Source organism: Manacus vitellinus, unplaced genomic scaffold (assembly GCF_001715985.3).
Source record: "Manacus vitellinus isolate BGI_N305 unplaced genomic scaffold, ASM171598v3 scaffold_5_pilon, whole genome shotgun sequence".
NCBI lineage: Eukaryota > Metazoa > Chordata > Aves > Passeriformes > Pipridae > Manacus > Manacus vitellinus.
In genome coordinates this window covers 13,759,366-13,787,178 of record NW_021940682.1, presented here as the reverse complement: position 1 = coordinate 13,787,178, position 27,813 = coordinate 13,759,366, and the positions used below count along the sequence as shown (strand labels likewise).

Sequence of the window (27,813 nt, the reverse complement as noted above, 5' to 3'; positions counted from 1 at the left end):
TATCACAAAATACAACTGCTTATTAGGGCCTTATTCACATTGCTTAACCTTATAGAAACGACCCTACTTGTGTCCTTTCAGCACTTAGAGAACCAGTCAGAAAAAGGACACTGAAACTTCAAAAATTCTCTTTTGGGCTACATGTGGAATTTCCTTTATGCCATCTGAACGTGGTCATCCAACCCAGGAAAATGTGGTTGCTAAATTTTCATTTTAGAGTTCACCATCAGATACGTCTCAAACTGAAGGGCAACCATCATCTTTTTTCAACATGTCAATAAATTCCTCAGTGGAAAGGTGATGAAAGGAAAGGCAAGGAGTCTACTGAGGTGGAACACCACTCATTGAGCAATGGAAGAGCTGATGCTCGTTACAATCAGCTCAGTGTAACTTATCAGGCCCTCAATGACAAACATTAAAACAAGTGATTTCCTGAGAACCTGCACCCTTTGCCACCCCCCTTTTTGGAGGAATGCTTAGGCTGCTGTCATCAAATGGAGTCACATCCTGGCTAAATCCAGAAGAGCGGGTTGATGGAGCAGAGGGGGATGAGAATGGAATTGGCAAGAAGGGTAGAAAGGACTGTGCCTGTCAGAAACTCTGCTTTGCACTCTCTGAAGAAGGTTGAATCCAAAGTGAGTCATGCTGCTGCTTCAACCATTTTCCATTGGCCATGAATGTCCTGCTATGTTTCATTCTTTAGAATTATCCCTGCCCCAACCACATGCTATTATCCCACTGGCTCCAGGGCATTTTAGTCTATGCTCTTTTGAAAGGGTGGAGGAGGCTTCCCTTCTCTGGGAAATGTCCCTGGCTACAGTTGTGGTGCTGCCAGGAGAACCACCATTTCAGTAACTTGCACAAGCTGAAGTGATCGTGTGGCATAAAATGGTTCGTTTCTCAGAGGCTGGCTATACTCACTGTTAGGTAACCAGCTACATGAGTTACAAGTGAGCATTTCTGCTGCCATTCTGTGAATTTTTCCTTTGAATTTTATGAGTCATGCCATAATGTAAGGTTTAGACACGTTTTCCACACAGCACTATTAAACAGGAAAACCTAGGAGACAATTAGGATGAAAGGCTATAAAACATTTTCCTCAGCTTTCAAGTCTGGAAAATTTCAAATGACTCAACACTACCATTATTTTTTTTCCCTCACACATCATCCTAGAAGAAAGGGCTATTATTTTATGAGTTACAGTTTTTCTCCACCATTTGAATTTTGTCTCAGTCTGCAGACTAAAGATTTTCAATGGCCACATATGACATTGACCTCAGGCTGGGAAGGGCACATGCAAAGCAGTACAGGAAACCTGTGTGCTTAAAACCTTGAAAAAATGGTTGTGTAGAGAAGAATTTTGACTTTCAGTATAGTTCACTCTTATCAGAAATTGTGAATTATTTTTAAGTAATTCCTTAAGATAATACACAGTATGGTGACAAAAGAAAGCTCCTTGTCAGTAGTTTAGAATGGTTGTTAAAGATAATATTGTTTCTCAACTCAAAGAATTTTATTGAGGGTTTTTCTTCCCCACATGATCAGTGTGAAACACAAGCAATAGAACCTGTTCCACCAAAGCAGTAAAATCCTACTGATAGTCCTAGTGGGTTCTCTTGAGAAACTTGAAACTTAAAGCTTTAGTACTGTTGACCTAGTCCTGTGGCAGAGGAGAACTGTAAAGAGTAAAGGTCTCTTTGGTTCAGTTACATACCTCATGGAAATATTTTTTCTTCCTGAAAGTTGAGTGTAGTAATAAAGCTGTGAGACAGTGGACCTTTTCCATTACTTTTCTTTATGTATTTGCCACTACAAAGAATGTATTTTATAATATATATAAGTAAATATGTATGTGTGTATATGTTAAACCTTATGATCCACACATTTTGAATGACAAGGGTCACACTGAAACCTGTGAAAGAGGGTGGAATGAGAAGAAGGGTATGAAGGCTAGAGTATCATCAGGAGATCTGTGAAAGTCTGAAGTGGCATTTTAAGTGTGCCAGTGGAGGAGGAGGTTCAAATCAAAGCTAGTGGAGAGAACCTCCTAACTTCTTACAGTTTGCTAGTGGTCAACTTTGCTCCTAAAAGGTATTTTAAAGCCCATTGGGCTGTTGCTCTGTAGCCAATACATTTAGTGGAGCTCTGCTTTACACTGTCTCAGATTGGTTGAATACAGATGACTCTTAAGCAGTGTCTGGAGTTTGCTCATGTAGCTCTTAACTGCACTGTTTCTGATTAAAATCTTGATCACAGGGAGCAAAGGACCTTTCAGTGGGTTTTCTGGAGTTTGCCAGATTTCTTCAAACCTTTTGAGCTACAGCTACATTTTGTTGGATTTATGTATTTTTAAACAGTATTAAATTGTTGGGAGTTGTGTGCACTCCGAGATCAGAGTTTGATATCTTTGCATTAGCAGATGAAAATCATGTTTCTCTGGGTAGTAAAAAGAGGCTCAGGTTTTTCCTAGGGAGGTTATTGCATCCACCTTCTAGGAATCTTACAGGACTGCAATTTGTGTGGAACCAGGGTGGTAGCTGCTGAGGGTGAGAGAGTTCCTCATGCTACTGTCAGCTCCGTGAAAGTAACAGAATGGTCGGACAAGACTCTAAGAGTGAGCCAACAACTGGGAGAGAAGGAAGCTTAGAACAGAACTGTGCAAATGATGGACTCAGGTCTGAATCTAGGCAATTCAGATTTCAGACAAATAAGGCCTGCTGCATTTCTGCTCAGGGTCTCAATATATCTTACTCTTCTACTGTCTCTTGGGAACCAGCTTAAGTGCACCCTTACAGTTCTTAGCTGTGAGGGCAGCGTGCAGGGCAGCGCTAGAACAAGGACACTGACTTTTGTTTCACTAAATGGTCTTTGGTAAAAATGAACCTTGTGGTCCTAGGAGGCTCAAGTGCAAGGATAAGGCAGTTACAGAGGTCAGCAAAATTAACTCAATGGATCCAAACAGCGATGATGGTTTTTTTCCATCAGCTCATCAGACAACTGCCTCCCAACATTGTTATCCATTGTTAATGGAATCTGTGTAGGCATTGCAGCTATGCTATTTATTTTGCAGCCTGACACAGATTAATAGTTCTCTGGCAATCCTGCTCCAAGGTTTTGAAAGCCTTTATGAAGGGCATCAGTAGTCAAGCCACGCTCAGGAAAAGCTGTGGTAACACAAAGCTTTTGCAGAGCCTCTGAAAAATCAGGGGGTGCCCCAGACATACTCACAGATACAACCTGTGGGGGCAGGGGTGGCTGTTGCCTCCTGTGGATTCTGTTGGAAGATTTCGTTGAGCTACACCATGGGCTGTCTCATGAGCTGGGAAGTGGATAGCATTGCTTTCCACACTGCGTGGAGGAAACCACGAACAGGAACTTACTGGAGTTTTTCTCATTCAGTGGGCATTTCCAGTAGTTGTGGAGAGAGATCATCTGCTTTTATGCCATTTAGCAAACTCCTATCTGTGTCAATTGCTGTTTTCTTTAAGCATTCCTTCCAATATGTCTCTCCTATCAACCATATTAACTTTGTATTCCTTTTCCCTCAAGAGGTGATTTTCCATATGGAATATCAGTGTGTGGGAAGGGTTAAAATCTTGAGGCTAGTGAGTCTTTTTTGCTTTGACATTGTTAAGTGAGCTGCAGAAACCCTACCTGTTCTTGAACATGCTGCAGAGTAACTAGAGACAATGGAGCAAGGGAGAAACTGAAAAATCCAGTCCCAGTTCTGTGATAACAGCAGAGATATTTTGGAAACTAAAGTACTCTTTCTGGACCTCAGGTTGGGTAGACACTATATTTGCTATTGTGTTTAAGAACTGTTTGTCTTGGGTTTGTTAACTACCGGGGTAACTAAATTTTTCAAAGGGAAAGAAATCCTTCTGTGGGCTGCATATTGGAGAGTTTTGTGCAGGACCAAGGCAAGATAAGGACAAAATTCTTTTTTAAATATACTCTATTGTATTTCAGAGGATGGTCAGTTTAAGCTAGTGTGTTTTTATGGCTGTGCTAAACCTCTACAAGACAACTATAGTGGGATTTTTTGTTTGTGTGGGTTTTGGTTTTCTGTTTTGTTTCGTTTTGTTTTTTTACTTCAGGAGCTTGCTTAAGTTCCTAGGTGGATTTCAGCTGTAATCTTTATTGCAAGTCTTATTTAAAATTTTTATAGATTGTTCACAAAGGAGAAACCAGATGTATCTACAGACTGGTAGGCGGAGTACTTCGTTAGGGTGAGACAGGTACACAGTCTGAAACAAAGAACTTCATCTTTTTTCTCTACTTCAAGTACTTGAATACACTATCTCTGAGAAGACAAAAGAATTAAGATAATTATTTACATACAGAAATTGGTCTGTGCCTGCTCAGTTACTGAAGATAAATATCAGGGCAATTTGTCTGACATCTATTGTCCTTGGCAATGCAATTGGCAGCTCTCATTTAGTCTATCAGGCAGCTGACAAGTTCCTTCTCCTCAGGTCTGCCTGCCTCAGTCATCTGACTGACCTTGTACAATCGATCCTGGCAACTGAGAGAGGCTCGGGGCTTGGATGAAGCCAAGAATATCAGCCTTGGAGTGCAAAAATAAAGCTTGTTGGTGTGAGTAAGCGATATGAAATGATACTGCCTTTTATTCCCAGGGCAGTTCCCTTGTTTGTTCTTTCAGCTTCTCACTCAACATCCATTTAAGATCCAAACAAGAACATATCAAAGTACAAGTGCAAAGCACAGTAGTGACCAAGATTGCTGTTTTCTGTTCCTCAATGTGAATGAAATGCAATGGGAATGAGGTACCTCATCTGCATCAATGCTTCTAGCAATCCTGCTGGATAAATATCTAGGAAATATTTATGTACTTTAATGATAGAAAAATCTGTCTTTCTGGTTTCACGTTGATTTTTAATTGATCCTTATTAATCAGGATTGAAGGTGGCATGTTTGCAGGAAAAGCTAGGATAGTTTTTGGAAAGAGTTTAAGTTTTGTGACTTCAGCAGGCTGTTGTGCATAATATTACATTGCTACCTTAAAGTATTTATTTTGAGTTGCTTAAAACAGACAAAACTAAAAAGGTATAAGAACTAGAGATGAGTGACCAATTAAAGGGGGCATTTTCAAAATTTGTCCCAGTGTGGATTATGTATTCAGAATGTTGTTTTCCTGAAAACACTTTTTCTTGCATGGTGTCTTGGGATAACTTTGTAAGGATTCTTCAGAGAACCGATATCAGGGCAATATTGAAAATACATTTTGTCAACCTTACAGTGCAGAAACCACCAAAGGGCAGTTTTTTATGAGTTACTGAGCAGAACATAGATTTTCAACCATTTAGAGTCTGACCTGATAATATTAATTACAACACCAAGAAGTAAGATACAAGTAGAAGAAGAAGGTAGAGGTAAGACTACCAAAGGGTGGTGGGGTGTGGGGTTTTTTTGGTGAAGGGGAGGGGTTTTTCTTGTTTTAATTTCATTTACATGTGTTCTGCCAGATTATGGAAAACTATCAAGAGCTTTTGCTACTTATGAATTAGTATGGTTTTGTACATAGGCAGGTACCATGATCCCAATTAGATGTGCACATCCAGAAAAGGATGTGTCATTCCCCTCCGTGGTAAGGCCAGAGTAGAGTTCCTGTAGGTCCCTAATAAAGAGTTTTGTAATGCAGCACTGAGAAGACTTGAAGCTGTCTTGAGAAACAGTATTGTTATCTCTAGGAAATTGAGCAGTGGCTGTTGGGATGAATGCAAGAATTTTGAACAAAGAAGCCTTACTTTTGTACTGGAATGTGTCACAGAAAGATACAATTTGTCTCAGCTTTTGTGAATCTGTGTTGTGTGGTTATGTCTCACCATGCAGTGGCTCACAGTCTTGCTTTGCACTGCCACAGGCTCGTGCTAGGACACCTTTCTCTACTCCTGTGTGATGTTCATTCTGCAGGAGGAAGGACAGATGGTAACATTAAACAGCCAAGACATGGATGTGGGGAAAGGATAGAGTAGTGGAGCAGAACTATTCAGTCTTGCCAATAGCTAATACCTGCCCAAGTGATATCCAAGGACTCAGAAATATGTGCCTGCTCCTACACTGACTGCTTCATGCAATAAAATCATGGGCTAAACCTCTCTTGCCTATCCACCCTTGTCCCAGTTTCATTGAGGGAAGTCATGGATACAGATTTTTTGCAATTCATGGTAAGCATCATTTATGAAAATGTTTGTATCATAAATGTTGTTAACAGATCCCTGTGACAAAGGTGAGAAGATGCTAAAGACATGGTATTTTGTCCTGCTCTGTTGGCTGTCCTTGCGGCTTGAAGCTAATCCTGGTCTTAAAGTGAGGATTACTCAGAAGGGACTGGACTATGGTATGTCTAACACTGCCAGAAGTTAATTTATCATAAATACTCTATGTACAGAATATAGTTGCTTAATAAAGGTTCAGTTTTATTTAAGGAACAAGCTCCTTAAATATTGAAGTAGAGTAAATTCCTTTTGTCACCTCACACCAGGAATACCCTTTGTCTCTTCTCTCACTTATTTCCTTTTTGTTTTTGTGTATCCCAAGTGTGAATTTATCTTTTATTGGTGACTGCATTCTCCTACAGTCCAACCATCTTTCTACTACATCCTTCATATTGATATACTTTTTAAGAACCATAATTAGAAAGTCATATAATTGCTTCTTTTTTTAAAAAGTGTCAAACCCCTGACTTAAAGTGCAATATTTAATTGAAGATAGTAAGACACAATTGGGACAAAAAACTTACAGTCTTGGAACAGCCACATAGCCACCTTTACTCTCATTCCTCCATTTGACATGGCATAGCACCTGCATGTGCCATTCTTCAAAAAAAATCTATTGACTGCCATAATTCTGCCCCTTAAACAGAATATTGGCAATTTCCACAATATATTTTCCTTTCTCTTTCTATTCATGCTAACTTTCACTGTCTCCTACCTAAGACTTACTTCATGGGTGTGGAGGGCACGTGGTACAATTTCAATTGTTTACAGAAGTAATATTAATAATAAAGGTTAACAAGGCACAAATTCAACAAAGGCTGGGTCATGCTAAGGATTAATCGTCATTTATGTACTGAACATGCTGACAGGTAAACAATGGACTTGTGAGATGAAAAGTAGAAGCTTGGGGTTCATGTCTTTGAGATGAAAGCGAGGATCAGGTCCACTTATTTTATTGTATGAATATTGTTTTAAAGGCTTTTGAGGAGTTGAAAAGTGCAGGGCAAACATCAGTCACCCAAACCAATATTGACCTCCCTTGCTTCCTAGGGATCTCTCATGCCTTTAGAAATGAGAATCCAACCTGGTGTTTCTCAGCATGAGCCCAGCAGGTTTTGTGATGATTAGCATGGTCTTCCGAGCACCGAATGAACAGACTAAGTTGGCACACCCCTGCATTAGTAGTAAGAACAGACATTAGCAGAGCTCCTCCCAAAGGTATTTCTCATATTTGAAGAGCTTGGTGCCTGACACATCCTCTCCCTTCATGTGAGATTTGAAGGCTAAGGCAATAGATCCTGCCTGCGTGCTTCTTGCCTGCTGCAAGAACCTTGAGAGGAATTTCACCTGGGATCACTGGCTGACTTCAGTGACAGTTGTAAGAGAGCTTTAAGTTATTTCACTGAGAACCCATAATTTGCTTTGGAGACAGGAATTCCCAGGGAATCATAACTTACTTCCCCTTCATAACAGATGCATTTTATGAAATGCATAACATTCCAGTGTTATCACAAATTTCAGTTCCTTGATTTTTTAATACTATAGAGCCTAGTGGAGAAAAAAATCCAGATATTTTCTAGTCAGCAATTGTGAGGCCAAAAGCTAAAGAAATTCATGGTAAAAACCTCTGAAAGCAGGATATCATTCAGTATTAAAATTTCAGTTTTGTCTTAATTCAAGATAAGTGAAAAAAAGGAAGATACAAGGAATCTGGAATTTAAAGATGCTCTGTTTGGTCATAATAGGGTCTTGTGTATTATCATTACACAAGTAGCATCAAAACATTCAAGAAAGTATGGATGCCTTAGAGCAAGGGAAGCAGATAAGAAAATAAGTCAGAGATCTGTTGCAGGCTTTAATGGTTAAGGTGCAGTGGCAAAATATATATACTGTGAAATAAATGGGAAGAAAACATTTAAAAGGATTGTCTTTCAACCTCAAACAACTTCCTGTACACAAGCAACAATCCAGATAGTTCTGCATTTGACAAACCAGCACTTCAGATGCATATATCACACTTTTTCCATAACTAAACACTACATATAGAAGTCACCTTTCTACTTTATAACTGGCTTTTTCATCCAACAGGTATGAGACAGTCTGAGGTAAAGGTGATGACCAAGAATTTTCCAAGCTATCCACATTGTGAGTGAAGGAAGTATAACAGTTTCAGAAATCTGACAGGAGTTCTAGAAGATGAAATACAACTCAGGGACAAGATGATCCTAACAGAAATTTTTGATCTTGGGTTAAATGGTTTGTATGTGAGGCTAAGAGAAGTTATAAATGCGTATATACGTAGTTGGAAGGAGATCTAGGTAAGGATCATGGAATCAAAGTGTTTCAAGAACTGTGTTAAAAGTGATGATTAAATTATTTGGCAGTATATATGGACCTTTGGGTGCCAGAATCCAATCTGCAAGGCACGTGCTTTCCTATGTCCCCTTGTAGGCAGGAGGATTGGGATGGAGCTCGTGAAGCAAGCAGTATTGAAAGAGACCTTCCCAAGCTGGAGCGGGCAGGAGAGTTTGTCAGTTGTTAAGGTCAACTATGTAATTTCTAGGTAAGTAAAGGAAATAAATGTCAAAGTTTTAGGATGAAGCAGCTTATTACCACATAGTAATAATTATGTAACCACTGTTTTGTTCAGCATAAAATTTTAATGGTTTATCTAATTCTGCTTCCACTGCCCAAACACTGACTTGTTTTAAAAGTACTTGTTCTACTACACTCAGAGATGAGCTTTATAAAGCTCCCAAAGGAGAGCCTTGGCTGTTTTTTTTTCAGTTGATTTGTATCAGAGTTTGGGGCAAGACAGGTGTAAGCATGGTTGTGATACAGCAGGGGAAATAGGTGGGAAGGAGAGCAGAATTGGTGTTTTTAACACTCTGCTATTATAAAGGACCTGTAGCGGTGAAAATAATTTGTTTGTGTCTGATGAGAAAAAGCCAGCAAAGGGATAAGATATATGCAGGGGGTGGTGTATGTGGGCTGATGTGGCAGGAAGATGACTTCAGCTGAATCTTTTTGGATGAATTTACAATGGTAAATCACCATTTTGACTGGATAGTGCTCGACACCTACTAACTGCAAAGGAAAATCTTTGTACCGGGAGCAGCAAGTAGAGACACAGTTTTATAGAGTTTCCTACAAGTTCTCCAAATATGGAGACTAGTATGAAACCAGGTTTTTCTACAGTCTTCAATCCCACCTTCCAATATGCTGCTCAGTAGCATTTTAGTTCTTTGCAGGTTACCCAGAGGGAGAAATACCACTCTGAGAGACTTCATGTACTTTCTGGTGGATAGGGCCTGCATCCCTTTCCTAACATCCTGCTTTCTGGCAATTGTTATACCATTTTTGCTATGCTGTCCTTGTGCCTTAATCCCTGTACGGCTGAGAGAGTTGTGTTCAGAAAGGCTGGAGAAGAAGAGACTGTGGGGTTGGAGGTGCATGTGTCTTACTGCATGTCTTCCACTGTCTGCTGGGTGTTTATTATAGAGAATATGGAGCCAGATTCTCCCAGGGGCACACAGTTAAAAGGTGATGGGCAAAAAGAAATGCTACATCAAGAAAAATAGAGAAGCTAGGAAAATTGCTAGAGCACCAGAACAAGGGCTGAAAAGGCTGGGGAATCTGGATCCTTGGACTTGTTCAAGACTCAGGTGGGCCAGAGCCCTGAGTTCTCCCAGCTTTGAGTATGAGGTTGAACCAGAAAAATCTCCTGAGGTCCCATTCCAACCTAAATTATTGTATGATCTTCAAAACCTCAGTTCATTCCCTCAACCATAGTTCTTGAAATTGGCCACCATCCCAGTGGATAATCTGATTTTAGCTCACTGCAAACAAGACAACTAAAGGCAGAGTTATTGCTCAAGATGTTATTGGAAAACTATGGTCATTTTAATTAAGGGTAGTTGGTGCCTGCTGCCCCAGGGAAAGCAGATTAAAGACAATTGTTTCAGAGATCTCTGCCAGATATCAAGAAACAATGAGGAATGTATACTACATGATAAGATTGCAGCTGATATCTTTACAATGTTCAACTCAATTCAACACACCCATTTGAAAGACAATATCCTTGATTATCAGAAACATTTGTTTTGGAAGGGAAATATTCAAGTAAGATTTTGTTTAGAAAAATGAATGCTCTCCAGAGCCCTTTGCTTAGGCAAGGAAGCAGAATGTGAAAACAAAAACTTTGATACTCTTCAGCAAATGCAGCATTCAGACAACCTGGATTTATTTATAGATGTGGCATCTGGCATTAAACATAGATTTATTTTTTCCCCATCAAGGAGATTTTACTTTAAGGAGGTTTTTTTTTTCCCAAGGGGAGGTTTTTTGGGGGAAAAAAAAAAAACAAACCACAAAAAACACAACAGCATGCCTGATATCAAGGATTCTTTTTCCAAGGATGCTGTGAGGTGAGGTGTAATGTCTTTCTTTCCTAAAATATACAAGGGTCAGTCATTTCTGAGAAGTTCTTTTACTGAAGCATAGACTTTGCCTTTTATAGCAGAAGGGTTTTCAGTGATCAGGAGTCCTTCCTACACTTTTGGCATGCACTCTAATAATCCCCCTTTCTGTATTCTGTAGGCTTAGAATTAATGCTGTAGATTTCCCAGAAACTTCTGCTTCTTTTATTCCTGGCACTGGCATTTGTCTGTCAGTGGCACGGGCTTCTGCTACAATCAGTGCAGACTGGAGAATGAACGCTTGGCTGCTGTAAGTATTGGACAGAGAGATGCACGTGGGAGGGGGTGGTTCTGGGACATATACTGGGTATTATTTTTCAGGTCATATATGCTGTATCACTTAACAGCAGTCTAAGAACAATCTATTTGAATAAACTTATTAAGAAGGAAACATCCCCTGACAACTAATGCTTTTTCTTTTTTTAAATTATTCAACCCCACAGGTTGTCTCTGTGGAAAGTGTCAGGTCAGACATCTGTTAGCATGCTCAGTTTGTCCAGACATGATATTACATAAATACTCAGGACCACAGAGTTTGTAATAGCCAACATTTGTTACTTTCTTTGTACAGTATAGCTGGAAGGTTGACTCTGTAGCTAATTATCCATGTGCTGGTACAGTGTATATTGCCTTCCAAAGAGCCCCTATTAAAGGAAGAGGACTGTCACAATGCCAAGCATTCAGAATTTCATAAAGTCCAAAATTTAGGTCGCTATGGAAAACTGACATCTTCATAAGCCTGTGTAGTATGAGATTGTTTTTAATGACATGATTGCATACTGTTTTTTCCACCTTTTTCCTATCTCAGCATTTTTGCCATGGAATTTTAATACAATAGTCTAGCTTTTCTTGGGAGTGTGGGAGGGCTAAAACTTCTGGGATATCAGAAAGTTTGCGAGGTGCTAATCTCTACAATTTGGGTTAATAGAGCAACTGGTAACAGCAGTAGGAGCTGCTCTATTGTGAGCCAGATAGCACAGCAAGATGGATCACCAGGCTGCCAAGTTTCACAGCATGTCCTGATTTCAGAGGAGCGTGGACATGCACTTCTGCATTCAGTCTCAGTGAGGCTGGTGGCTGTAAACTGCTGTCACTGTGCCCCCAACCTCTCTGTTCTTTCTTCTGTCATACGAGTATTATGAGGAAAAGGAGACTGTGTTCAGCAGGGCAGATCAGCTGTTCCTAAACACTGAAGTCACCTCTCGCTCTTGCTGAAGGATAAGGACCTGGGCATAATCTGGAGAGACTCCAGGCATATAAAACACCAAAGACTTCACAGACAGCAAGGGAGTCAGGGAACTGTCATGCGTGATTTTGGCAGAGCAGATTGTGGTAGAGGTGGTCAAAGCTGGCTTTGGTGGAATTTAGGGGGCGAAGGGGTTTTCCTGCCTTTTTGAAGGACTAATCTGTGCTGCTTTGTCCTATGTGATGTTTTGTGAATGACTGTGAGTTTAGACAGATCTAGAATATGCCCTACTCTTCATCTCCTCTATCTTCTAGTCCTACATGTTGCTTTCAGAATAGCAGATTAAGAGGGGCCAGCTGAAAATGAGCTTTCCAAGTGAGACCACTGACAAACCACCATTCCTGGGCTGCTTCCAGGATCAGGAAGATGGGTCTTATCACAGCTTTTTAATTGCAATAGTGTTATTCATTTCAGCTCTGGTGCATTTCCAGCTCTCACTGTAGTCCTTCTCTCCACTACGTCCCAGAGCAATCTGCCAGTCATAAAACCTCCTGGCAGGCCCATTGCTCCTGAAGGCCTAGAGCTGTGACCCTGCCTCAGGAAATCAGGATTCCTTCTGAAGAAGAGTACATATAAGGATGCAGGAACAAAAGACCTAAGTAGCTGGGTTGCTCCCTACCTCCCATGTAGCCCAAAAGGGGAGGATGGCTGAGATCCTTTTCCAATGGTCCCTGTCACTGAAGGATGAGTAAATCTAGGTTGGAAGGATCTCTGGAAGTAGTTTTGCCCAGCCTCCTGCTCAGTCACCAGACTAGATCAGCTCAGCTCACTAGTGATGTTTTTTAGCCAAGGATGATGATGCAACAATCTTTCCAAGTAACTTGTCCCAGTACTCACAACTCTCCTGGGGAAAATGTTTTTCCTAATGGCTTCTGGGATGGTAGCTTGGTTAGGGACTGGAAAATGAGGATCTGAAGAGTGGTGCTTCCTCTACATAGCCACTTAATGAACATATATGAACTGAAACAGGAGGTTTAAAATGGTAATGGTGGTAGGATGAACTTTGTGACTGGCAATACTAGACATTAGTTTGGGCCGGGGCAGTCTATGGTTAGGGTAAAAATTTATCTTTTGGGATTACAGCTTTTTCCAGAGATATTTTGCTTTGACTAAAAAAATTAAGAGGAAGGAGGAGAGATTCATGGTTCGAGCTTCATATTGGACACAGCTCTTTCTCTGTAGTATGGTGCCATCACTGTAGAAATTAATGCCTGGGAAAAGAAAACTCAAGTAATCAAGATGAAAGAGTTAAAAGTGATGTGTTTAGTGTCAGTTCTGTTACAGTAAATGAGGTTTTTATAAGGCTGTTCTAACATTCATTCAACTTTTAATCCTGCTTGGCTGGTCTTCAGCTTCTACAACTCCTAACCGGAAGCCTAATACCTAAATTTTTTTGCATTTAGGGATAAAGATATTTTTGTTGGGGGTCTTAGTAGGGATTTTTACAGAAAGGAGAATGAATGGGTTTGGGGCAGAACAAAAAAAATGTATACATTTAAAAGAGTTACTGAAACAGGAAAGAGGAAAGTGGAACAATTACAAAGTTGATAACACTTGGGTTATATATTTATTAGCTAACTGGCTTCTGCTGTTGCAGTCCCAGAGACCTTTAGGGTAATCTATCACGAAGGACTGGAATGTCTTGTGCTGCTGTGAAATTGTGACATTTTTGTAAACTTGTCAAATCCTGAGCAACACTGGAAAATTCATGTCCTGGAAACACATGCATATAATCTGGTTTTGAATACCAGGCATGTCCCTAATCTACTTTAATCCCTAGAAAGCTCATTCTTCATTCTAGATAATAGAAGCAAGAAGTCCTTTCAAACTTGATTTACAGGCAGTTTCTTAAATTGTTTCCTTACAGCAGATGTTTTATTGACTGAGTTTGACTTTTTTTGTCCAAGCAGCAAAGGCAAAGGAGAAATTACTGTGTCCATCTCAGGACTGTTTATTTCCATTATCTTCAATGTGTCACGGGATAGCACAGGCCACTTGTCCACGTTGCTACACAATTGCCAGCTGAGCATTGGCAGTGTAAAAGTCAAGTTAAGTGGAAGATCTAGGTATGTACAGCAATTTTTCTAATTACCCTCTGGGAAGTGGCAGGGTTTGCAGCATAAGGGACACTTTTCAAATTTTGATTTCTAGGGATCCAGTTACAAAATGTGATTAACTACTGAAGGCTCTGAAAGTGGATTTTTAATGTTCTGTTTTCCAAAACAGACTCTTTTGCTGAGTGTGTGAAGTGTGGTTAATCTACATTTCTTTCTGCATGTGCCAGCAATTGAGCCAACTGGACATCCTGCATATGAAAGCATTGACATTTGACCATATTAAAGAGTGCAAGATTGCAAATGGTGGTTCGTAGATGTAAAAGTGATGTAGACCAATTAAGCCTTTTGACAAGCTGACCTACAATTTGAGAATAAAGCTTTCAAAAGAGACTATGAAACAATGCTTATAGTTCTTATTTTGATTTTCTAGAATTTTTTTTCTTACTCATAAACAAAATGTGGCTAATTGAGCATCATTTATCAACACGTTAACATGAACATCCACAGCTATGCAGATTGCCTTCTATATAGCTCTTCTGAGACTGAGACCACCTAACATTTGTCTGAGACTCAAATTAGTAAACAGAGTCAACTTTTCAGTCTGCCATATTGCTGTAATTGCTTCTTGTTAATATAAATGACATTGATGTCCCCATCTGCCAGATTTTATTTTTTGAAAGTTTTCAACCCATGGTAAAAAAACCACTATGTTCATTTCCTTTCCTCCAGCTGGATCTACAGCTTTCTATCTGGTTATCTTGAGAAGCCCATTTACACCAAATTGGATAAAAATGTAAGTTTGCAAAGATGGCTTCAGATAGTGAAGGGAGGAGTTAAAACACACACCTAACATTACTGACTTGTCTCTCTCTTCATATAGCTATGCCTAAATATCAAATACAAAATCCAAATGATGGATGCACAGCTTAGAAAGCATAAGGGTGAGTTGCTGATAACAGCTTTTTGTTAAGTAATTTTCATAGTGCTCAAATTGTATCCTTTTTTATTAGAATCCAAACTATTTCTGTGTTCGTGGTACCAAAAAAGTGAAGGAAGAAAAATACAGCCATTTTTCTGTACCTTAACCTATTCCATGTTCCACCCTAGAAATCTCTTGCATGCACTTTATATAAAATATTCAGATTTCTTCTGTGCCCATAGCAAGTCACCTGTAATCTTTCAATCTGTTGTAGCTGACCTGTGTTATTTCCTTAGATTTCCAAGATGAGCATTTTCATGTTGATCCTTTGTGCTCTTGGTACTGTGAACATAAGACTCATATTCAGTGAGGTAACAAGATGCTGTAGGAAGACACTGTCACACTGAGCATGTTTCTTTTCCCATCAGTAACAATTCCTGTGTCACTCTTGCAGAGACATGAATACAATCTGTGTTCAAAAAGCATATAAATATAAGATTTTCACTACTATAATCAATGCCACAGGTTTTCTTTTGTTGTTGCTGTTAGTTTTTTTACCCTAAGATTATTTGTTGTTTTTCTCAATTCAAATTAATTTGATTCCTGTAACTAATATAATTCAGGTCATAGAGTTTGTTCCCAAACAAACACTCTTTACTTTTCATTGTGGATATTTCTATTATCTGCTCTGCTATTCAGAAGCAGAGTAAGTAGACATTTATTTTTCCTAAAATGACCTATAACTGCCATGTGCCAAGCAGTGCCAAGTATTACTGAAAATCATAGTCATCAAGAACATTTTCTTATGCAGCACATAATTAAATACTTCAGGTTCAAGGGCACTCCAAGCTGTGCTGTCATATTGAGGAGTTCATAATCTCAGTGTGAATTCACCATTTTTTAAACCCATCTCATTTTTATGCAGTAAGAACAGACTTTACAGTCCGATCAAAAATAACAATCAGACTGAAGCTGCATCTGAGCGCCTTTCAGAAAAATTCTTCAATCATATTGACAATAAAGTGCCCTCTTGCTGTGAAAAAACATCCAGTTTCTTCAACTCTGATTGGCAGAAAAATGTGCTAATGTTATCTTCCAAAATATTTAGTAGTATTTACTTATCATAAAGGAGAGTTTAGTTTTCTTGTGCAAATATGTAACAAAAAAGGAGACTCTGCCCTAGATTTCTCACTGCATAGGAGAGACTTCTGCAAAGTGTATTCAGTTGTGAACAGCAGGGGAACAGGCCTAAATCAAGAGATATCAGTGACTTTTCCAAAGGGAATAGTCTTACTAATTCCCAAATAACAATTTCTTTTTTAATTGTCTTCTTCCTTCTCCCACCATTATTCTTCTTCAGATTCATCATTTCTATAATGTCTTTGTCTTTAACTAAGCAAAAACTGTTTGTGATGTGTTTTTGTAATAATGTCTGTTTTGCTTTTGTCCATCATTCTTCTAGTCTTAAGCCAGATTGACACCTTTGCACAAGTAGACTATTCCCTACTTAGTTCTCCAGCAGTCTTCAAATCACACATTAACTTGGATTTGAAGGTAATTTGTCTTTAATATCAGTGTGCTTTCTAACACTTTTCTGATTCTCTTTTGAGTTGATTCATTTTATTTCACTCCAGTCTTACTGAACCTCTCCAGTGTTTACTTAGAAAAGCAATAAGACATTTGGGAATTTTGGTCAAGAGTTATTTTGGAAACCGAATGCAATTGTTTATTTAATAAATTAAATTCATTTGTGTAATTAACCAAAGCTATTATTTAGAATTAAATTAATTCAGAGTTGGAACCCTTCAGAGGGGCTTTACAAACAGCATAAAAGTGTTCTTTAGATATACAGCTCTTGCACTGCTGCTTGGTCTTCCGCCTGTTAGCAGTGATACATGATCTGTGATGGCTACCAGTGTGATTGCAGTCCAAAGCATTTGTTTTGAGATGACTCAGCATCTTGTATAAGTACAGGTCACACCCAAAAAGAAGACTCCTCACAGACAGTCCTTGAGCAGCACATAGCAGTTCCTGTCTTATCTGGTTTTCACCTTTGTTGGCAAGAGATATCTCAGCAACACCCAGCTTTTCCACAAGTTTCAACAGCCCTTGTCATTCAGAGCATCCCAATCACTCTCAGAACTGACTTCAGTTAAGAAAGATTTGCCAGAGCTGTGGTTGAAACTCCCTCTTGGTTATTTTGTTCAAGCAGCTTTCACCACCCGCAAAAAAACTCTTTGCAAGCAGGATATACAGGATATACATAGCTTAAAAGAACTAAGCAATTAGTTATCAGCTCCTGTAGCTATCTAGAATTTACAGGCTAAGCTTTAACATGTGGACATCCCACTGGGACACCTGATGACTCATTTTGTCAAGTTATTGGTCTTGGTGCTCCTTGGAACAGGCTGATTGTCGTCTTCTAACTTTCAGCTTTTTTTCTTAGGGTTTTATACCTTCCCTTGTCAGTGTTTTTTCTGTTGAATCTTCCAGCTACTAACCTTCACAGTTTCAGTAATTACATGACTTGCTATCTGTATTACTTTCCTTACATGGCCTGAACTCACCTACCTCTCAATTTTAATAGTTATTTTCTTAGCATACCTGAATCAAGGTCCCCTACCTGTGCAGCACCAAAATTAGGTTTTAGAAGACTAGCAGCTGGGCCAGGACTAAGAGTTAGGTGATATAAAAGGCTCCTTTGTGTGTCCCTGTCCTAAGCAACTTCCAGTGCTTTTTGGGTGTGCCTGAAGATTTTCTTGAAATGTCATCCTTAAGATTAAATTAACAAATGTGTCTTTGCTACAAGAGAAAGAAAATTGTGGTCTAGAGAATTATTTTTTGCATGTGTGTCTTGTAACTGCTGTTCAGAATGCTCACTTGAATGCTCAAATTCAAACTTTGAAAGTACAGCACCCAGATTTTCTTTGATTCCTGTAATTGTTTAGAAGAGCCTGAATTTGCTTATTTTCAGGGCATAACACAAACTTATTTGCTTATTTGATGGTTTCTTTAATGTCCAGCTTTTCTTCAGATTAGGAAGAATTCTTCCTGTTCAACCACTGCTAAAGCATTCTCACAGATACAAATGTTTCAACTAAAAATATTTTATAATTATTTTTTTGCAGGGCACAGTCTATCCAGTAGGTAATCACACAGACCCTCCCTTTATGCCAGCTCCATTTGCTCTCCCAAACCAGGGTGATTCCATGATATACCTGGGAGTCTCCAATTATTTTCTAAAGTCTGCTTCACTGGCTTACTACAGAGCAGGGGCCTTTAACATCACCATCTCCGAAGAGGTGAGTATAATTTGCATGTAATGGAATCACAAATATCAGCAGTATGGATAGTCAGGTCAGCAAAGGAGACTAACACATTATCTTTGCCATTTCACACAGATTCAGGTCGCACTTCTACCACTTGTAGGAATGATTCATGACAATAATTCTGTATGTCATAATTTAAAATAGTTCAAGCCCCCTCAGACCTAAGTCTGAACTTCTTGGCAGCTCTAGGCAAGGAATGACAGATATGAACGTCACAGAGTTGGTGTGCCAGGAGCGGCAGAAAGAACCAAAAAAAAAGCTTTTCTCTGCATGGACTGCACATAGGAAAGGACAAGACAAGAAAAAGTGTATGAAGCCACAGTCTGCTGCACAGAGGCCCACAGCAGATATATTGGCTATGTTGAGAGCTAGAATAAATCCTTAGACTTAATGGAACAGCAGGATGAGGCAAGAACGTACAAGGAAACTAAGCTTTCAGTTGTGGTTGAAGAACATACAAGACCCCTCAGAAATGCTAGTTTCCACACTGGCATTTGTAGTCAGAGTTTCCAATAAGTTTTGCTAACTGAAACAGTGCTAAGAGGGTCTTTATGGATGCTGGTGACATGAATGGCACTAACAAACATCATCACAGTGGCTAGCAGCAAAAGAGCAGATGAGATTTTTGAGTCCTTGCCTCTGACATACTCAGTATATTTCATCTGAGAAAGTTTCAAAGGCAGGATGTCATGTCTGTTCTTTCAAAGAATAATGCTTGTTCACTGGTTTGTTCATTCACTGGTGCATGCTTCTGAATCAAGTCCATGAGAAATCTCTCTCTCTTTTGTCCCACAGAGCACCGAGGGTTTCTTAGGAATCACTCTCGGGCAAGGAAATACTAAATCAAAACACGGATTATCTAAAACTAAAAAAAACAGGATCTATTGTTGGGGATTTTTTTTCCAAGGAAAACATAATTTTCAGGCTGGTATAATGATGATCTAATTTATTTTATTTGTTTACAGCTTGCTACTACTTTTAGCTTAAATACCTCCCTACTCAAATATTTTGTCTCTGAGGTGAGTACTGTTACTTGTACAGATCTTTTAATAAAAATCAGTATCTAATGCTCTTTATAGATATTATCTGTGTGTTCTCATTTGAAAAAGTTTGGAGGAGACAAGGAAACTGGTTTATGATTAGTGCAAGATTCGAACATACACATCTACCCCATGATAATTCTTCCTAACTGTATCATACTACACTTCAGTTATTCTCTACCCCTCTAAGTTCTGGATTTGCTCTCAGTCTTTGAAATAGTTATAAAGAATAAGTGGTAGCCATCTGTGAGATCAGTCTCCTTTTATTCCTATTCAAGGTAATGGTATCTCTGCTATTGGTAGCCTGACTTCTCTTTGCAAAGATTCCTGATTTTTGACTACTGGAGTTTATATACAGTGGGAAATAATAGTCATGAGTCTATACATGTGATGCAAGAAATTAAGATACTATGAGTTGCTGTAAAAATATGGCAACACTTACTATAAGATGATGAAATTCAGAATCTGTGGAATTGCAAACTGAAGTTTTGTCCTTTAGGAGTTTCTCTACTTTTCAAAAGATTGGCTCCTTTGCAGGCTGTCACTTTTCCAAATACTTTATAAAGTGATTTTTTTTTTCCTGGGATCACTCATTTCCCTCATTTTTTAACATGCTAATCTCCTCCTCTTGAAATACATTTTTCAGGAACAACCTCTAAATTGCTTCATTATAGATGTTTAATATCAGTGGGTTTAAAACTTCACCATTCGTTTTATCATTTCTGAAACTCAAATGCAAAATTTATCATTTCAGTTGGTGTAATTAAAATGAAGTATATTTAATATTGATTAATTTCAAGAGAATTGGTATACAACACCTGATTATGATGCAGCTACAGAAACTGTAGCTTAAGAAAAGCTTAACTCTGCACTCTTAAGTTTTTTTCCTCCTTGAACCTGCACAGACGTCTCTGAGTCAGGCAGCAGCGTGCCCAGTGCTGCTGAATCTGATGGCCACTTTACCTCCTGCAGTCAGTTTAAATGCAGACAGATGTGTCCTACAGATCACTGGTTCTGTAGAAGTGTTTGCTGCTCTGCCAAATTCAACCACCCAGTACATCTTTACAGGGAATCTGGTAAGTAAAATGAGCTAGAAGATAATATTCGGTGCTGGGGCTGAACAAATCACATAGTAATCTTCAAGGTCCTTTTAAAATCATAGAGATCAGCATAAAATAGCATATACTGGTCTGCCACAAATATGCATACTGTTCTGTTGCATTTCAGAGGGAGCAAACATGCACCACATACTGTAGAATTTAATGGATTTAATAGGCAGGTGCAGAGAGCTACTTAGGAAAGCCCTTTTTTCCATATGGGAGGTTGAGTGATTATTCAAGAATAAATTGTAATATATAAAAATGTTATTGTCTGATGCCCAGTCTTCCTAACATCTTTGTTATAAAGTCATTTCAGACATCTTTTCATGAGGTTGCAAGTGAACCAACTAGGTCAGCCATGCAAGGACTTAAATGATCCTAATGATAAGGAGGCAATCAGAGCAGTGTTATCATTTTGCTCACAGAATCTCAGTTGCTGGCAGAAATCGGCAAATTCACAAATGCTTTCACTATCTATATGTATTGACCACATAAAAAGTTCAGACATTGTGTTTCCAATCAAAAAAGTAATTACATTTGTGCCTGTATCTAAGACAGTATCTATCTGTGTATACAGTCACACAAGACTGTTTTGTTTTTTTCCCTGCAGACAGCCAGTACCACAGCCAATTTGACAATAACCAAACAGAAGTTGATTATCTCATTACTTCTGAAGAGGTAACCAAGAAAAATTCAGAAAGCAACATCAATGATCCCAGCATTAGGACACAACAGAACTTATTGTGTCAGCCTGACAGTGGTTGTTTCACCATGGCAAAAAGAAAATTAGTTATCTTCTTTCTCACAGGAACTCTTAAGATACTTTCAACTGGTTAGTTTAAATCTTTCAGATGAAATATAACAATACTGTGGAACAACCATGTCTCCTGTGATACTTCCCCTTTCTGTAGGTTAAATACCTTTCCAGATGGCAACATTCAATTTATTGGTTATCTTAAAGGCATCTGTTTCAGTCTGCGCTGATGAGGTAGCTTATTTAAAACCCGCTAAATGTTGCTGCCATGCCAAGTCTGAGCATCATAAACAGAACTGCTGGACTGCAAACCCTGCACAGGACCCCTGTCACTAGCTCTCTGTATGCCTTCACATGAGGGGAAGAAAAAAGTGAGACTGCACAGCACACACTCCAGCAGCAGACCATCAAACAAATGAGACTGGAAAGGTGTCTGTAGTTTGAATCAAAGCTCAAAGCTTTTTAGATTTTTCTTAGATCTTGCTAGTTTTGTGTTTACTTTATGGTTATTCTCAGTTGTCTTAGAAAAATTTTATTAGCACTTTGAGCTGGGCTGGGTTTACAGCCCCTTTCTCCATAAATGCACCAGGTGGATAGAAGTGCAGACTTTCAGACAGGTAGCCCACATCAGTGCTTCTTCTTGTTAGCTCTGTACTCCAAGTTGGGCTAGAATTCCAGAATATATGATATTTTTTAATCTATTACAATTTTATTAGAGAAAAATATAAGCAGCCTTTTCTTAGGTTTTTGTCACTGGACCTTTTTAATGGGAAAAGAGGATTTAAAATGATCAGAGCCTGTCAGTGCAAGTTTAAGAAGTAATGGTGTCACTCACTTAGAGCTTTTGACGCAAGAATGTGTTCTTCTGTTCTTCAAAATTTTGGTTTTTCTCTGGGATTATGTTTACAATGTTCTGAGGATGCATTACAGGCATCAGTGGAAAAAGTCAGGAAAGGATATGAGTTAATTCAAATAACAATGCATATTTGAGGAATGTGTAGTTCAGCCGTTGGAGAAATAGCAATTCCAGGAAAAATTGATTTCCCAAGTCTTACAGTTACAGCCCAGAACTACACATGACTGTAGGAGGAGATTAGTACCAGAAAGAACCCAGTGATTCTATAACTCCTTTGTAGTTGTGCCAGTTTTAGTTAAAAGCTGTTGGGAATTAAAGAGTCTTTGGCAAAGTTAAATGTGTGAATCAGTGTGAAATCAGTATGAATTTCCACAAATGAATCTTCAAGTGGTGTGCATAAGTTGTACCTTCATCTTTTATAGTGAATTCTCTTCTTTTACTACTTCTCTTCAGGTTCCAGTTCTCCCTGCTGCACTCCAGTCTTGGCTTCCCTGAGGTAAGCTGATGGTTTCAGTGCCTGGAATAAGTAGCTGACCCCTTCAGAGATAAAAGAAATAGTTCTGAACTTGCTGCTGAACAATTATTGGTCTGTCTTGGGGACATCATCTGCCACTGCTCTTTCTGCTTTGAAATAGTATATGCTATGCTTTTCTTTTTCTTTCTAGTAAGAGGAAGTACCTCTTAGAGTGTTGTGTTGTTTTGTTTTTTTCATCAGAGGCTCAAATTGTTATGGAGTCTGCCTGGGTTCAGGCACAAGTCACAGCTGGACTGAGTATGTGTAGCAGTTGAAGTGAATACAAAGTCAGGCTTAAGCTCCATATCGTACATCATCTTAAATTACTTCAACCAAATAACATAAAAACAGGATTAAAAAAAAAAGGGAATAAAAGAAACAGGATGCCACTACTTGGATCCTTCACTGTAGACTGAGAAATTATCAGAGAGACTCTGCAGCAGCTCAGCCCAACCAATACCTTTAAGTGAAGGGAGGAAGAGACTAATCACAGTGGTGTAAGACAGAGCTTCAGGACAGGGCAGTTCTTGCCACCCAGAGAACAGTTCACACATGACAACTGAGTCTGCCAGTTGAAATGAGGTTGAACATATTTAATTCCTAAAGTTAAGGTTCAATCCAGGTATTTAACATACAGAAAAAAAAACCACTTTCAATTTAACTCATTGTGAGAAAATGGACACCTCTTTGCAACTTAAACCAAAATATATCTTTTTTTTGCCTGAGATTTTCTCTGCCAAGCTGTGTTCTGATCTTTTTGCGTGTCACTTCAGTTCTAACACTCATCTTCCTTGTGAAGCTGCAAACCCATAGGCATCAGGCAATAATCACCAAATGTGCTTTTCCCCATACAGCAGAAGTCAGTGGTGGAGAATTTTCTGTCGTATGCTTTACGGAGAGTAGTAATCCCAGTAATCAATGGTAAGGATTGTGGCCAGTTCTGAGCACAGCTGGGGGGAAAGAAAGACTGAAACCATAAAAGGGAGTGCCCAGCCTTAAAGACTTTGTTGTGTGAGGTTTTCTGTTCATTTAGTGACACCAGGACAGGTTTACTCTGTGCTGGACTTTGATCCTGGTCATTCAGCTATGTAGATCAGGGGCTGGGACAGAGCAAGTCTCGGCTCCCTTTCAAACACTGGGCTTGGGTTTCATTTTCACTGAATGCAGTGTGGCAGCAGAGCTAAGACATGTTTGAGTCTCATCCTGACAGAGAGTCAAGCTATGAGCAGAGAATGGCCCAAATTGAGGAAGTGCAGAAGCACATATGCACCTTTGGGCCTTGGGTTAACATCTCTTACTTTATCACCTCTCTGCCTTTGTGCTTCACCTGCTGCCACAGGCCAGACAGAATAGAAATCAGCTCAGTAGGATACAGGTAATGAGGAATGATGAAGAAAGGGATGATGGTGGAAGGAAGCAGGTGGAAGAGTACAGAAGGTGCCTCTCACATGAACAGAGGTGAGGAGACTGCTGTCAAAAAAAGTGAGCTACCAATGAGGAGAAAGAAAAGAGAATGAAAGGGCAGGATGCATGTTAGATGTTTGGAAAAGCAAATAGGAATAGACCTGAGGCTTGACCCAGGAAAGTAGGGATAGATGAGAATAAGAGGAGCCAAAAGGATGAGAGGATGAGAGGATCGAGTAGAGAAGAAATTGAAAGGAAGATGGAGAGTAATGCAGAGTGGGAAACAGCAGAAACCAGATCTTGAGGGGCAGATAACTGGAGAACAAAGGCAGTGTCAGAGAGATAAGAGATTGTAAGAGGTTTAGATGCAACTTTTTCACAGGGTTTTTTGCTCCCTTGAGAGGCTCAAGGATGGCTAATTGAAGGGAAATTGCAAACACATCGAGTTCCTTGAGAAAGATGCTTCTGAAGTGCATTTTATTATTACATTCAAATGTATTTATATTTGTCCTTTCCAAAGATAAACTAGGAAAAGGATTTCCTCTTCTTAACTTGGCCCACACTAGCCTGACTGGACCTGCAATAAAAATGAATCAGGTGAGAAGCCAAATTTCAGGCCTGCATATTTGTGTGTTTTCCTGTGTTTGTTAAATCTAAATGTTGTTATTAGTAAAGCTTTCACTATGTGTTAGATATAACACACAAACTCTGGATCCAAAATGAGCCCCCACCCCAGCAGTTTTAGATTGCAAAGGGTCCACTAGCCCTTTGGGGTGTGCCAGCATGGGGACATGACAAGGACAGTGCTGCTATCCCCTTAGAAGCATTGAGTGTGTGAGTCCTTGCTCCTCTGACCTTTCTCCAGGAAGGCTCATAGGCAACCTGAGTGTCTCTGGTAAGTGTTACTCAGCCTTCTGGAGTGTTAACCTACATCAAAGCCCATTCCTACTCTAAAGTTAACTAAAGTTCGGGAGGCACAAAGCCACTCTTGTCTCCTGCCCTGGGATCTAATCCCAGAGTAGTGTCCCTGAATATATGTCTGAAATTTAAAGTAATTTTACATATTTTTCTTTCTTCAGGGTCATCTGGTTATTTCCACTGATGTTCACTACCAGCCAGAGGACAGGGAAGATGAGGACCTCCACAGCCACTCCTGATGTCTTTTTACTTCTAAAGAATAATAAGAGAAAAATGTAGTTTTCCTTCTGTTGGCTTGTAGGGAGTAGATGCTATAACATTAGAAGCATGGCTTTTCATCACTATTTTTAGTGTTTTAGTAAAACTTTTTAAGCACTTTTCACAAAGTGAATGTGTCGGTTTTTAGTACAGTGAGTGTAGCTAACTGTTATCGATGCTTTGGAAAACTTGTTGCAGCCTGATCTGAAGCAGCAACTGGTTCTTTTCTGTAGAGTTATAGAAACCACATTTTGTTAATTTTAGGAACAAGTTCTTGCATTATTCAGTTTATCTCCATTAGCATTAGCAACATTTTGTGTATGGAGTGAGATCTTATTCTTTGTAAGCGTTTCACAATTTGTCCCTTTGTAACTGGATACCAAGAGTGGGAAGAAATTTATAAAATCCAGTTAATTGCCATATAGTTACAGAATCATATAATCTAGTCCAGACACTGGCTCAAAACAGGACTAATTATATGAGGTTATTGAGCACTATGTCCAGTCAACTCTTGAATGCCTTCAAGGATGGAGATTCCACAGTCTCTCCAGGCAATCTGTTCCACTGTTTAACTCCCTTCAGAATAATCTTTTTCCTAATATCAAATCAGCATTTCTCATGTTCCAGCTTGTTCTGTGGCCTTTTGTACTTTCACCATACACTTCCAAGATGAGACTGATTCCATTTTCTGTGTAGTCTCTGATCAAAACATTGCAGGCAACAAAATGGCCTTTCAGGCCCTCTCTTCTCCAAGCTGAACAGGCCTAATCTCTCAGACTCTCCTTGTAGTTCATGTTCTCAAGCCTCCTTGAGAACCTGCACCTGCTGGTGCAGTCCAGAGGCCAAGCCTTGCTAGTAAAAGCAGCCTTTTCTTTTGTCACTAGTCTCCCATCTTACTGAGCAATAAGCCCATCTTCTTCTGCTATAAATGTACTTAGGGAAACCTTTCCTGTTGCACTTTGGCTTTCCTGACTTTATTCCTATATGTGCAAACAAGATCTTTGTGTTCCTTCCAAGTATCTGGTCTCGATTTCCATCTTCTGTATGCTTCCTTTTTGTGTTTGAGCTCACTCAGGAGCTCCAAGTTCATCCATCATGGCTTTCTGCCACAGTTGCTCAGCTGTCTGAACGTTGTAATGGACTATTCGTATGCTCTGAGGCGGCTGCCCTTGAAGATTAGCCAGCTCTTCTGGGCCTCTGCTCTCCAGGGCAATTTCCCACAGATCTTGCCAAGCAGGTCCCTGTAATCTTCTCATCTGAAGTCTATGGTTGTAATTCTGTTCTTTGTCTTGCTGCTTCTCTCAGGATCTGAAAATCCAGAGTTTCATGCTCACTGCAGCCAAGGCTGTCCTTGGCTTCTATATCATCCAGCAGTTGCTCCTTGTTTGTGAGTCGCTGTACCTCTTTGAGGGTATCAATCTCCAAATAATTCCATACTTCTAATATTTATAAAATGGAGATGGTAGCTTTATTTTGTCTTATGTCAGTGTCATCAGAGACACTCAACCAGGAGATATTAAGTGTGTGAAAAGAAAAACTAGTCTGCAAATGTCTCACCATAGAAAGTTCAGTTCCAGCTTGGGACAGACATGTGGCTTCCATAGTTTTAGCTGAATCAGTTTATTTATCTAGCTGGCTGATACAGTTTTTTAATATAAAAAAGCATCCTGAAACCAAACAGCAGTAAATCACAGCATCTGATTCATTGTATTCTGTAGTAGACTCAAAAGAAATGAAGATTTTTAATTAGTTTGGTGTCCTTCACTGATATCAGGAAATTTGTTCTGCCTATTTGGAGGACAATTCATGAGATACAGGGGAAAAAGAAAACTGAAGCTCTGGTGTCTATCTATTTTCTCTTCCAAAGGGACACACGCTTCAGGACTGACCAAGTACCATGGCTCAATGGACCTTTTCAGGCTAGAGTCATGGCTTAGCACAACACTGTCTCTTAAGCTCTAGTCCTCTGGCTGTTCACAAAGTGATGTAGTAATTTCTCTGAGGACTAAAGAGGATGTCACATAAACCAACAGTTCCCTCTGAATCATCCTGTACTTACCTACAGGTCATTATACCATTTTTGATCTCATGGTGTCTCCTGATTGATAGAACCATGGAAATTATTCATGTTCATCAATTAGCTGCAGAATAGAGAGCATGGAGAAAAGGGAGAATTGGGGAGCAGGGAAAAGGGACCACTGGAGCACTGAGCCAGAGGCAGGGGCAAGAAGCATGCAAAACCAGTGTTCTGCAGAGATATACAACAAGTTTGTAGTATTGCCATACTGATAACTTCATTTGGTTTCTTGTGTATTGGGTAAAAAGGGTTGAAACCTATATCCCCTTTATCATACACATCAAAGAAAATTCAGAGAAAGCTGAAATAAAACACTCCTCTTAGAGGCTCTTTGTAACACCTTGAAGGGTGAAAAGTTTGGATGTAGAAGCTATTTATAGTGTATTTGAATGTGCTATCTGAATGTGCCTGTAAGTAGACAGCTGCCTTTTATTCATATACTTGTAGAAAGAAATGATGGAACTGTTCTGGAAGCCTTAGTGTGTTTTTGTTAACTTTTGCTAAAAGTCTTATCTAAACTGGGTGGTACTCTCTTAGAAGAATCATAACATGTTAGAAGAATATGATGAGGAAAAGCTGACATAGTTTTCAGACAATTCAGTTTGTACATCTTAGAGACCTGTG

General features: G+C 39.3%; 1 protein-coding gene across 1 annotated transcript; it reads left to right on the top strand.

The window, feature by feature from the left end:
- Nucleotides 1-27,726, top strand: LOC108641070 (BPI fold-containing family C protein-like). The gene is made up of 16 exons (XM_018080899.2): nucleotides 1-635; nucleotides 6,236-6,361; nucleotides 8,691-8,802; nucleotides 10,839-10,967; nucleotides 13,874-14,029; nucleotides 14,750-14,813; nucleotides 14,901-14,961; nucleotides 16,402-16,493; nucleotides 18,068-18,241; nucleotides 19,234-19,287; nucleotides 20,214-20,384; nucleotides 21,019-21,086; nucleotides 22,472-22,514; nucleotides 23,387-23,453; nucleotides 24,457-24,533; nucleotides 25,016-27,726. The coding sequence occupies exons 2-16, from the start codon at nucleotides 6,259-6,261 to the stop codon at nucleotides 25,091-25,093; spliced, it is 1,449 nt and encodes a 482-aa protein (XP_017936388.1). The 5' UTR covers nucleotides 1-635; nucleotides 6,236-6,258; the 3' UTR covers nucleotides 25,094-27,726.
- Nucleotides 27,727-27,813: the final 87 nt, after the last annotated feature.

Bases quoted from the DNA above. Each gene is read 5' to 3' on its own strand.
- LOC108641070 (XM_018080899.2), top strand. From the start codon at position 6,259: ATGCTAAAGACATGGTATTTTGTCCTGCTCTGTTGGCTGTCCTTGCGG. The intron at 14,814-14,900 runs GTAAGTTTGCAA...CTCTTCATATAG, and splicing joins ACACCAAATTGGATAAAAAT to CTATGCCTAAATATCAAATA. The intron at 14,962-16,401 runs GTGAGTTGCTGA...TCATTCTTCTAG, and splicing joins ACAGCTTAGAAAGCATAAGG to TCTTAAGCCAGATTGACACC.